The 12,826-nt window shown below is 39.6% G+C and overlaps 1 protein-coding gene across 9 annotated transcripts in view; it reads right to left on the reverse strand.

The window, feature by feature from the left end:
• msi2b (musashi RNA-binding protein 2b) overlaps positions 1-12,826 on the reverse strand; it is a 243,516-nt gene that overhangs the window by 95,173 nt on the left and 135,517 nt on the right. For all 9 annotated transcript variants that reach the window (XM_057350460.1, XM_057350456.1, XM_057350459.1 and 6 more), the window contains exon 7: positions 8,702-8,750. In XM_057350460.1, coding sequence (XP_057206443.1) covers positions 8,702-8,750 — 49 coding nt within the window. The remainder of the gene's footprint in view (positions 1-8,701; positions 8,751-12,826) is intronic.

Consider the following 12,826-nt stretch of genomic DNA (forward strand, 5'->3'; position numbering starts at 1 on the left):
ACTTTCCAGCGTGAACGGTTTACAACAGGCCCTGTTCGATACTACATCTTCCTAATGCATCTCTGAGGCTTCGAGCCTTCGTCATTCTCTCTCAAACGGAACATATAATTTCCTCCTCACTGTGATTAGAGCAGCTCCATTTAAACGTGGCGCTGGGAAAATGTGTATGATTAACCGTGATATTTCAATGACATTCCTCGCTAAACGCTAATATTGCACAAGGAGGGGAAAGGATATTAATCGCTAATGCAAGAAAACGCTGTGGTCCGTTTTTGAAACCGCACCAGTAAAGGTGAAGCTATATCTAATTAGGTTTACTCAGGGATCTCCGACTGAGAGCCGTGCCGTACGCGGAGCCGATGGAAATTGCTGCCGTTACGTCGCGAAAGGCCAAAGCAAACTCCGCTAACCTTTGGGGGCTTAAAGGACCTTCCGTGGATCAACGGTACTTACATTGTTTACACACTCCGCGCTACATTATTGCTACACTTCCGGAACGGCGTCAGCAAAAAAGGATGCGGTACGGAGGCGAGCGAGAGAGATTAAGTACAGCTGATTCACAGGATGTCCCTGATCGTTTTAGAGAACGTCCTTCTGGAGCGCCCGCCACAAAAACAGCCGTGTAGCCTTATTGATTGGTGAAGGAAACACAGATTTCGAGCGCTGATGAGGATGAGTCAGTGGTATGAAACCGTACAATATTTTTCAGCACTTAATAACCTTCTTAAAGACGGCTTGAGGGGATTTATGCCGCAGAAAGACACGCTTGTGCCGCAGCATAAACAAGTGACGCATGCTACTGTCGGTAGGATATCAGTTCATCTACGTTAGATGGAGATCGCTGTTAAATACCTCTCAAGATCATAACAAGAACACTGATAACTTTACAAATTAGAAATCATAAAAAGTCTTAAAGGGATAGTTCACCCAAAAATAAAAATGATGTCTTCATTTACTCGCCCTCTTTTCAATTTAAACCTGTATGTTTTTCTTTCATCTGGAGAACACAAAAGAAGATATTTTCAAGGATGTTGGTAACCAAACAGCCATAGCCATTCACTTGCATTGGTTTTGTGTCCATACAATAGAACCAACATTCACCAACATTCTTCAAAATATCTTCTTTTGTGTTCTGCTAAAGAGACAAAGTCGCGACATGTTTGAAATGACAAGAGGGTGAGTAAATGATGAAAGAATAACTACCAGACACTCAAACTCTAAACCTATACTTCATGCTTCAATTCTGCTGAGGTTATATGGAGCAGTTGACTATACAACCCCCGTCAGCCATTGAAAGGTTTCGTCCTGATGTGTCTAATCAAGGTCTGAACCCGAGACTGCTCTCGCTCAGTACGACTGACTGAATAAAACAACTTCCTCTCTAGTCATCTCCAACCACCAATCAGCATCCAGCTGATCTCAACCCGCCAGCCCTCTTCAGGCTCAATCAGGGAAGTAGCAGATAATCGCTCAGTTGTTCGGGTAAACACAGAAGTAACTGCACTTAAGGCTTAGAATCAGAATATCACAGTGAAGCATCCTTCATTGACGTCTCTGTTTGTTGAGTGATGAGTTCTTTAGGCTTCCTATCTTTTTATTATTCTGAAAAATGACAAAGAGGATGAAGACACAAGCGCTGTTGTCACAACTGTGCAAATGTGATGTAGAGCATAATAATCTATTTTAGACACACAGTTCCTATTATCACTTATTTTTAAAGGAATATCTATACTTTCACTGTAGACTTCCACTGTACAGTATGTGAATAACGGAAAGTTAATTTTGTTTCAGTTTACGACTTGAAGATCAAATCATTTTAAAATATCATATTAAGAAATATCCTACAAATGAGTCCTGTTTGTGACCGCAGGAAATCACAGCCAAGAGGCCTATTAAAAGGAGGTTGATGTTGAGTAATTTCCTTTTTTTTTACACACGTAGGTAGTTATTTTTCGTTTTTTTAAGGTCTAATGAAATAAAACTGTGTCAATAAAACTGTGACAAACAAAGCCAGGATCGACCAATGTCTGTCAGAGCAACACACAAACTGACAGCTTTAATGCATCGCAATGCTGTTAAATCAGACTATGACTAAATGTCGACCGATAATATAATTAGAAAATATATATTAGAAAATATTACACAATATGATCATTTGTGTCTGCTTGTATACAGTATTAAAAAGAGGTTGACGAGTAATTTATATTTAGACAATAGAAGAATGCATTTTTTCTGTGTGTTTTTTTCCGGGTCTAATAAAATAAAACTGTGATGATAAAACCTCGACAAACAAAGCCAAAGAAGGATCAACTATTGTCTGTCAGAACAGTACACACACTAGCATCACATGCCTTGCATTGCTGTTAAATTAGATTATTATTCAATTAGAGGCGTACAACTAAATGTTGACTCATAAAATTCATATAAAATGTCCACATAATAATAATTAGATATTACTAATATACAATACACTACTACTTTATTACTTATACTACTTTTTAAGACATTTTTCAATGCATGTTTTCCAAAATTCTATTTGATGTTTTTATACAGAATTGATGACAGTACACGTAACGCAAGTACAGTACATAAATACTTAAAAATCAAGACTAAAATAAAGACTGAACTTAATCCGTTACTTTACTTTTTCAGATGAAAAGTAATTCAATTTGAGTAATTAGTTAGTAGTCCATTACACCCAACACTGACTATACTTAAGCATTGGGAAACACTCATTGCAGAACACTGCCAGGTATTTCTTTGCTGAAACACAAGCAACATGTCATCATTGCATTGAGTGTGTGCATTATGAGATAGCTGTTTTCTACAAAGACAGCAGTGCTCTAACAGTGCCTCAGTCCTGCCATGAACTGCTTTGTCCTCTAGTTGGCCATTTCAGCTAAGCAGATTACAAGCAAACAATGCAGGCCTTCCCAGCACAACCTCGACGTCTCCTCGCATGCACCTCGCTAAACAAACAACACGCCTGCCATTGTCCTGCACCGCACTCTCGCTTCCATCCACTGCTGGATGGGATTCTGGGTTAATAATATTTATTTAAAAAGTCACTTATATAATAAAGCTATGAAAATCTTTAAAGCTGCAAATGAAATGACAACATTTGACTAAATGTGCGTGGCTGTGAAAGAATTGTTGCTTGTTTTCAAGAATGAATTGGGCTGTTTCCACTGAGAGCCGAGATCAAAGGAAATGTTTAAAAAAAATGCATCCATTTCCAACGGAAGACGTTTAACTAATCTTGAACATGAGTTTTATATCATTTCACGTCGATCTTATAAAAACACACTCCGTCTCTTATCTGCGGAACAAGCCACTCTTTCAAGTGATTTCATCAGATCATTTATTATTATCTGTGGATGAAATATTAACAAAAGTAGACATCCACTCGCAGGATGTGAAAGATGTCAAATTGTGTCTTTTGTGCAACCTACAGATGCAGTGCGAGATATGGCAACACGATACCTCACACTAGCGCATGCAAGTATGCATGAGAAGACAAACTGGCATGAATACAGAAGCAAACTTTCTCTTACGCACACACGCTCACAGCCATGGTCAGCTATGTAGAAAGACAAACATTTGATTTTGGAGGGACACATCTGTTTACGCAGCCTATTAAATCACAATGAGGGGCATCGGTAGCTGGTAGCATCACTAATGAACCCACCATCACTCTCGAAATGCCACGCCTGCAAAATTACACGGCAGAATAAAACATCAAGAACTTTTTATTGCCTCATCCATGCAACACATTTTTTCTGTCAGACTAACAAATGCACAGAAGTCAAGCGGTACTCGCAATACATTTTTATTTATTTTCAATTGTATGACTGTCTGATATACATTCAAAGACACTTTGTAGTAACTTACAATAACTTTCAATCACCAAAACGGACAAAACACTACACCGGATGCAAGGGGCACGACACGACAAATGCCTTGTTCTTAATGGATTTGTTGTGTCGCATCACACCATATCCAGTGTAGACAAAATTTTGAATTATAATGGGTTCTAATGGGTTTTGTTGTCTTTTGTCGTGTCATGTTGCGAATGCAAAACATGTAATTGAGCGCGTTTACATGCACAGTCGTACTCCAATTATGCTTAATAAGCTGATAACAAGTAAGGTCATGTAAACGCGTAGTTTTTAGTTTTTATCGGGGAAAGCTAATAAACGGCGTAAGCAAAACCCGCTCGGCGGAGGTAGCTTTTTGCCCATTACTCTGATTTTGATGTCTGACAGCGCAATAGTAAACGGAAGTAAAAGTAAAATAACGCATAAAAGTCAGCTCTCGAGTCACGCAGTTGATGTAGAAACGTCAAAATGAAAAACTATGGTTGCATATGCTGGTTCTGCAGACATAAGAAGAGATATAAAAATACAGTTTCTGACTGTTTTCCTGCTGCATTTTTAATTACTAAACAACTAAATAAAGTCTCAAACTTCCATGTGAACGCAGTTTTCTGTGTAGGTTTATAACTATGCATGAAAACACGTGAAAACAGGTTTCTTTTATAAGCTGATTTTTGATAGATATCCGTTTATTTTCTGCATGTAAACGCACTCCTTGATGCACTACTGTATATTCCAAGAATTTTGAAGTCGGTATTGCCAACTCAGAATTTGTAGCTATTTTACGAGTGGGCTAATTCGTACGAATTTGTACGATGTAAATCGTTCAAAAACATACGATTATAAGAAAACGCAATACTGAAGCCCCTCCCCTAAACCTAACGTCACTGGAGCAACGCAAATCACAAATCAAACATACAAATAAGACTGAATAAGAATTAGCCACCTCTTAAAATACTTACGAATTCACGTGTAGGTATTGTAATATTGCGTGATGCAATACAGCCACAGATGTCCATCCTATGTTCACATACACACACCAACAATTTAAAAATAAACAGACTGAACTCGCACTGTCACTTCCCACCATACACGGCTGATTTATCTGAGCACTCGAGCAGCCAAAACAACCCGAAACGCACATTCCAAGTATTTAGGGATTTTCTGGAAGACGCTGAAAGTGTCTCTCCAGTCACACTGATGAATGTACAGTGCCGAGATTATCAGAGCAGAATTGTGCTAAGGTGTGTAAAATCAAACTCGGGCGCGCTAGGTTTTGTTTCTCATTTTGTGAAGCACATCTGTAGCATAGTCACTTGAGGACTGTTCAGAGAGAGATAGAGGGAAAGAGACACAGACAGACAGGCAGAATAGAGAACAGATAAAAGATGAGACTGAAATATGGCCTGCACGTTTCAGACACAGCGGAAAAGACACTTTATCGGCCGTTTCTAACACCAAACAGCTCGATCTCGGCCACAATCATTCTCGTGCCGAGCCTCAATGCAAGACCTTGACCGTTGTCCTTCCGTTCTGGCGCGGCTGCCGCCCTTTTCACGGGAGAGAAAGGGACGAGGGATAAAGAGAGACTTTTAGCTGTGTGTTCATCACCCCTGAGCTGAAGGACAGTGTTAAAAAAGTCTTGCAGGGGGCGTAAAGACAGACAGACTGCAGAGGATTAGAGTCTGTCTGTCTCTGCCGCTGTCCTCTGACATCTACTACAATCTCTCGGTCGGTCTGTCTCTCTCTCTCTCTCTCTCTCTCTCTCTCTCTCTCTCTCTCTCTCTGTGCATCACGCTGTCTCAGATAATGACAGTGAGACACCGAGCTGTGAGACTGTCTGCAGAGGAAGGGACGCAATTGTCTTTTTGCTTTGGGTTTGGTACGTTAGTCTTTAACTATTTCTCTGTTGATTTTATATCATTTGTAATGAAAAATATATTTTAAAAATGTTTATGTTGCTGGTGGTTTCATATTTTTGGACCACACTGTATATAACAGTACTAAATCAAACACATGACATCTTAATCTCTAGTCATCAGTATCGGACACTGAAAATTTGGCCGCCATAAATATACAAAAGTATATTGTATATCTATCTTACCAGCTCCATGTTTAAATATACAAAAGTATATTTATGTACTTCACGTTACTTCGCAGCGATGCCAAAGCAAAACTATTTTTATTTCCCCCAAAAACATTAAGTAACCGTTTCCTAAAAGATTAAACTCTCTCGTACCTCTTTTAAAGTATAAAGAACGTTTTGCCATTACAAATTAACTGCATTTCAATTGCTCTTCTATTTCTCAAAAAAAAAGAAAAAGCGTAGTTGTCTTCAAAACGTAGTTTGAACGTCTCTTCCTGCCTTCCTATTACCATACGCTTGGCCACTTCAATCGCAGAAGCCGTGGCGTAAAGTAATTGCTGCGAAGCTATTAAAAACAGCGACCCCACGGCACCTTGTATAACTGAAGATACCATTGACAGAAAAATTGAACAAGGACGACACACAGAAACAAAAAGACAATCGCACATATTCCAAACTGCAAGTAAACAAAAGCGAAACACATTTGCTGGCGGCTATTGTTGCTCTGTCATTCTGGGATGTCTCTTTGAAAGTGTCTTTAATAGAAATAGCCGGTCCTATTCTGCATTGTTTGGTACTTGGTGTTTACCAGCTCCATGTTTAATAGCAGCTGGTCTCATTTCCGACCTTGCTGCTCTTTGCTGCTTTCGCGAAGGATCTGAGAATAATAGTGTTTTTTTACCCACTGACGCTCTACACCGAATCTTTCCACCCTTACTTTGACCCTTCTTTTCTCTCCAACCGAGTTTGGGATCCCCAGAGAGCCCTGTTTCCTCGAAACTCCTGCCCTCTGTTCCCATAGATACGGACACTATGCCCAATGGGAGTATTTACAAGAGTGAGCACAAGTGCCCAGGCATGGGGCATCGGGGACGAGCGAAACAGAAGAGAACAGAAGACAATGTGGATTAAAGGTCTACGAGTGTATTTGAAAGATCTCTATTTACAAAAAGAAAAAAGAAAAAACATAACAATTTTCGTCTAATCGGAGACCAACTTGACATTTCGAAATGCTCCGTTTTGGTGACACGAACGATTTGCCATCACCTGCAAACTGTTTTTGACTTGAGGTCGTGAAGTAGATTAAAAAAGCTTAGCCACTAATCGGGAGAAGGAAGAAAGATCACGGTGACTTATCGGGCTGTTCTCGGGATGTCATAGACAGTGATCAGAAGAGTCAGTTACAGAGACAGCTAGAAGCGTCGCAATGCTCAAGAGGACACGAAGTCCTTTGGGGAATGGAGGGGAGGGGTGTTTGAAAGAGAGAGAGAGAGAGAGAGAGAGAGAGAGAGAGAGAGAATAAAGGGCAATGCACATCCATACACCTTCAAATAAAAACGCGCCTTAAAAATATGACCTATATGGATTAAAAGGCAAATCTCAGGTTGAAAGATTAATACCATCCACTTCATTTCCACAACCTGTCCATCTACCAGCACTGAAAGCCACTTATAAAGCATAAAAGACACACCGTTGCTCCTCGGCCTCCTCATTCAGCCCACACAAAGGCCACTCAAGGCTGAGAATCTCTCTCATGGCTTTCAGGCTGCTACAGAGAAGTGTGCTATACCAGTGAACACTTTTGCATAAAGCTGCTCGCCGTTTCTCTTCATGCCTCCCTCTTGTTCTCTGTCTCATGCTCTTTTTTTTGTCTGCTCTGCTCTTTCTCTGGCTGTGTTAAACCAGTGCTCAGCTTTACAATGTTTTCTCCTCTCATGAGAGGCCTTGCCGGTAAAGCCAGTAAAAGAGAGGAGGATCAAAGCAGGATAAAGCCAATGGACCACGCCGCCCAGCCCACACTCTCCTCGTTTCTCATTTTCCTCCTCTTTCTCATCTTCTTTCCATTTTCATTAACCTCATTTTTCATCTCCTCCTCTCCTCAATTCTCCTCATGTCATCTCCTCCTCTCTCCTTTCTTAAAGGGATAGTTCACCCTTAAAGAGCATATTTATTCACCCTCAAGTCATTCAAAACCTGTATGATGTCTCTGTGTTTTTGTGCCAGTGCAATGGAAGTCAATGGGGGCCGATGTTGTTTGGTTAATAACATTCTTCAAAATATGTTCTTCTGTGTTTTGCAGAAGAAAGAAAGTCATACAGGTTTGAAATGACATGAGGGTGAGTAAATCGTTTCCTATCCTCCTTTCTCTTTGTCCTCTACTCTTCTTACCCTTATTTCTCCTCTTTATCTTTATCTCCTAACCTATTCCAAGATCACCAACACACCTTTAGGCAAAGCGAAACAAAACAAAACACAAAACAAACAAAAAGTACAGTAACATTCCACTATGCTCATTCCTTTAAGGGAATCACAAAAACATCTCTCGGTTGTGCAGTAAGTCCCGTATATCATTAGTCTGAAGGTATTGTACGTTTCTACACGAGCCGGCGGGTATGAGCCCACATGAACGAGAAACATTCCATTCTGTGGGTCCGATGGTAAATGTCGGCATAATCAAATAGAGTCGATGGATTGGCTACAGTGGAAATCGTTGCTCTTTTATTGGACCGCATTAGCCTCGACCTTCAGGGCTTAAATGAAACGTCCTCGAAGATATAATGCCATATTGAAACATACAGCGCTGGGGCTTCCTGTACCTGCATGGAAAACCTTCAGACTGAACAAATAATCGGCGTTCAGATTAACTGAAGGACATTCGTAATATCAAACGCACAGGCAAGCATACAAATGTTAATGCATATGCAAGACAATACAGTATACGGAAGAAATGGCCTCTTACCTCTATGTCTATTTGTAGTTTTATCAAACATAAGCATAGCATCTTCTACCTGTAAGAGAAGAGAGAGGATTATTAGTGCCATACTAGTTCAAATTGGAGCGACGATAAAGCAGAACAATTGAAGTAAATGAGAAATCACAATAAACATTCTGTCATCATTTACTTACCCTCGAGTTGTTCCAAATCTGTGTAAATTTCTTTGTTCTGATGAACACCGAGAAAGATATTTGGAAGAATGCTTTTAACCAAACAGTTCTTGGCCACCATTGAGTATCATAGTAGGAAAAATGACAATGGTAGTCAAATGTGCCCCATAACTGTTTGCTTTCCTACATTCTTCAAAATATCTTCTTTGTGTTCAACAGAACAAAGACATTTATAAAGCATTTTTTCCTACTACGGTAGTCAACAGTGGCCAAGATTACAAACATTCTTCCAAATATCTTTCTCTGTGTTCATCAGAACAAAGAAATTCATACAGATGAGGGTGAGTAAATAAAGACCGAATTTTCATTTTTGGGAGAACTGTCCTCTTTAAAATGCAACTGATGGACGAATCAAATGGACTTTTTGTGGTAATCAACATTATGCCTAAAATGTTCTCGATAGAGCTTGTATGGAACGTTGAACATTCCTTCAACACACACAAATCTGACACGTGCTCACGGTCATGTTCGCTGAAGAATGATATTCCTGCACCGGCCCAAGGTTACCATCTCATCTGACCCTGATAGAGACCTGCTCATCCTTGAGGAAATCCCTGCCGCAAGGACCCACATCTAAAAGCAACCAGGCATCACACACTGGCACGCCCATGTTATATATACATTCTCCTCTATGTCCGTGACTGCAGATCTCCTGGTACAGATATGCACACATGTTAAACACGTCCAGCACGGGTCTCCGAGATCAGCCCCAAAGCAGAGGTGGTTGGAAAAACACCTACCTTTCACAAAAGAAGCCATCAGTCACTCGGCCCCATAGAGAACAATAGAACTGCGAGCTTTAGAGTTCCTCATCACCCTCAATCACATCCAATAAAGATCACACTGACTGTCTCTCTCGCCAAGGCCGAGAGAAATCTGTTATTCTCTGCTATCACTCAACGCATATTTATTCTCCTCTACAAGAGTAGCTCTCCATCTGAGAAACACGTCGCATAAATGAACAGCAGGAACATTGCTTATTTGCGATATTGACAAGCAGGCTTCTTTATTAAGATTAGTACGGTTTATGTTTAAGTAAAAATTGTGTGAAAAGTATGGATGAGTGTTATAGTAAAGAAAAAGTTTTTTGATAATATTCAACAGCCTGTTTTTCAATACTTATATATTTACTGCTTGAAATTGTGTGTTTTGCTTGAAAGTATGATTTAATCAGAGGAATTATGATTTAGATACAACTACAGTTTTTTAGGTAGTGACCGCACTCTAAAAACTCCTGTCGTGTTAACCATTTTAACACGTGGCTAGTTTTGGCTAATTCGTATGAATTCGTATGATCTCATTCGAACATTTTTGTACGATTTGCTGTCGCACCAGTGATGTTAGGTTTAGGGGCAGGGTTAGGGGAGGGGCTTCAGTATTGCTTTTTTCTAGTAATCCTTCGTTTTTGTGTGATACACAACGTACGAATTCATACGAATTAGCCACCTCGTCAAATAGTTATGAATTCCTGTGAGAATTGGCCTATTTAATTTGATGCAAACTAAGGATGCACCGAAATTAGCGCTGCACAATTAATCGAAAAACGAATTGGGATTGCAATTAAGGGTGAAACAATTACGTAATCACTGAAAGCCTCAATTACAGCTGTCCATTTGCGCTGTGTGTTTGGGCACAGAATTCAGTGGCGAATCAGACAATTAATATGTTAACATGTCCTTTAGATCTTTTTCTAAGAACATAACTCCCATAATTATTTGTTATTTACGTTATTTTATTTCGTTTTGGATGTTTATAGAAAGAATATGGCATGCAGCGGTTTCACAGAAAGTTATAAAACATTTCAAAGTAAAATCTATTAATCAACAATAATAATCGCAATTACAATATTGAGGTGAATAATCGACAACCCAAACGGAAATGAAAATTCTTGGCCAAAACCAAAAGCAAATAATATGACAGACTTGGCCGAAGGGCGGAACACGAATACATTTTTCTTTATGATTTCTTTTGCATAAAAATGTGCTTTTTAATATTTGGTGTAAAAAAATACAATTACAAAACTACAATTTTAAATGATTTATTTAACACTATATATTTAACATTTCGACAGACTTATTACAAACAAAGAACAATATAACTTAAAATAAGTAAATGAGCAAAATAAAAGTTTTTGAGCCCTGCTTCTTGAATAGCCTTTATAACTGACTCCTGACAGAAACAAAAACAATCTTGCCTACTTGTCTACAAATTGAGCTATCACAATATTTCCTATAGATTTCTGTCCACTGAGAAACTGTGGAAAGACATCTTGTAATCCTAGTGTTTCGGTGGCTAAACTGCACATGCAGGAACACAACAGCACAACACAGTCACCAGACTGTACTTGTGTCCCTCACAGCCTCGTTTTAATTGAATCCATTTAAATATGCTGTTTATTCTGAGCTCTACTAGCACTAACTGGGTTTCATGGTAATACTAATGTCAACTCCTAGCTATCTGCTTAAGTACTCATATCCACAACATAATGTTGTATGCACTTAATCCATCATTGTAGCCAACCTAATGAAAATGTTCATGCGGAAGTAAATGGATTTTCTGAGAAACTACTACCATTAACACTCACGATACTGTAAAGTGGGAATATAAACTATCAAGCCTATATCTCACAAACAGTGTAATGCATGTCAGATTTGTAATTATGTTGTTCATGTTGTTGGACGCTAGTTTATAGGCCTTCAACTGGCTGCATCTTACTCTGTCCAGACAGAGGAGAGACTCCTGGCTACTGCTGCACTTAAGCATGATGGGAGGAGACAGCCCTCAAGTCAGGCTCATATGTAACTGTCTTTCCTCATAACCAGTCTCTTTCTCTCTCAGGCTTCCTACTTTTCTCTCATTCCTACAGTGAAAACCTGTGTCACCTGTCTTTATGTCACAACTCAAACCTCAGAGATATTACTTCTCAGCTGTAGCAAAAGACTGCATCCGTCCCCTGCGCTTCTGTCACTTTGATGGCGGCGTAGCGGTCGGAGAAGATGTAGAGGTCGATTCAGCGAACGGTTGAGTTAATAATGCTTTAACCAATTAAAAAAAATATTGAGATTTTAATTGTGTATGATAGACACTCATATCCCAAACAACACTGGACCCCATTGACCTGCATTGGTTTCGTGTCCATACAATAGAAGTCAGTGGGTACCATCATTGTTTGGTTACCAAAATTCTTAAAAATTTCTTCTTTTGTATTCTGCAGAAGAACGTCATACAGGTTTGACAAGAGGACTAGAGACAAGAGGGTGAGTAAATGATAGTAGAGTATTTTTGGGTGAACTATCGCTTTAATATTATTTGGCATTTGTATTATTTTCCTATACTCGCTGACCCAATGCACAAATGTAAACCCCACACTTCCAGTTCAGCTTTGCTACCATCAAACTATAGCTTCCTATTCAGGCCTTTCAATAGAGGACGTTTATTCAAGGATAGATTCTGCCTGCCTGCGGCCATCGGATTTTCAGATAAGAAGCTCTTGAGGGCACACGCACACTGAGAGAAAGAAAGGAGAAGCAGCACAAAGGTGAACGTGGTCCCACACCCGTTCTTCTGTGCCTAATCTTAGTCCACTCGTTCTCTCTACCTCCTGTGAAAGAAAAGCTTGAGGAGAATAGCTGTCTCTTCAGAATGTAAGGGGGCCGTGCGGCCCCCACAGATAACAGTCCCGCTTTTATATTCGCTGAGAGGGATGAGGTAAAAAGAAGGGAGATTCATGAGTTTGAAGACAAACTCTTAGAATTGTTCCTACTAGTCTTACAGCAGGAGAACAGACGGCCATTTCAAGTCATTTCAAGACGTCTATAATATCTCAATTGTTTCCCTACGACAGTAATGGAATTATGTGGAGAGTAAATAAGGACGTTTTGCTTAAGTTTTGATCTTTTGTCTGAACAAACACCTCCTC

The sequence above is a fragment of the Triplophysa rosa genome, linkage group LG14 (genome assembly GCF_024868665.1).
Source record: "Triplophysa rosa linkage group LG14, Trosa_1v2, whole genome shotgun sequence".
Classification (NCBI taxonomy): Eukaryota; Metazoa; Chordata; class Actinopteri; order Cypriniformes; family Nemacheilidae; genus Triplophysa; species Triplophysa rosa.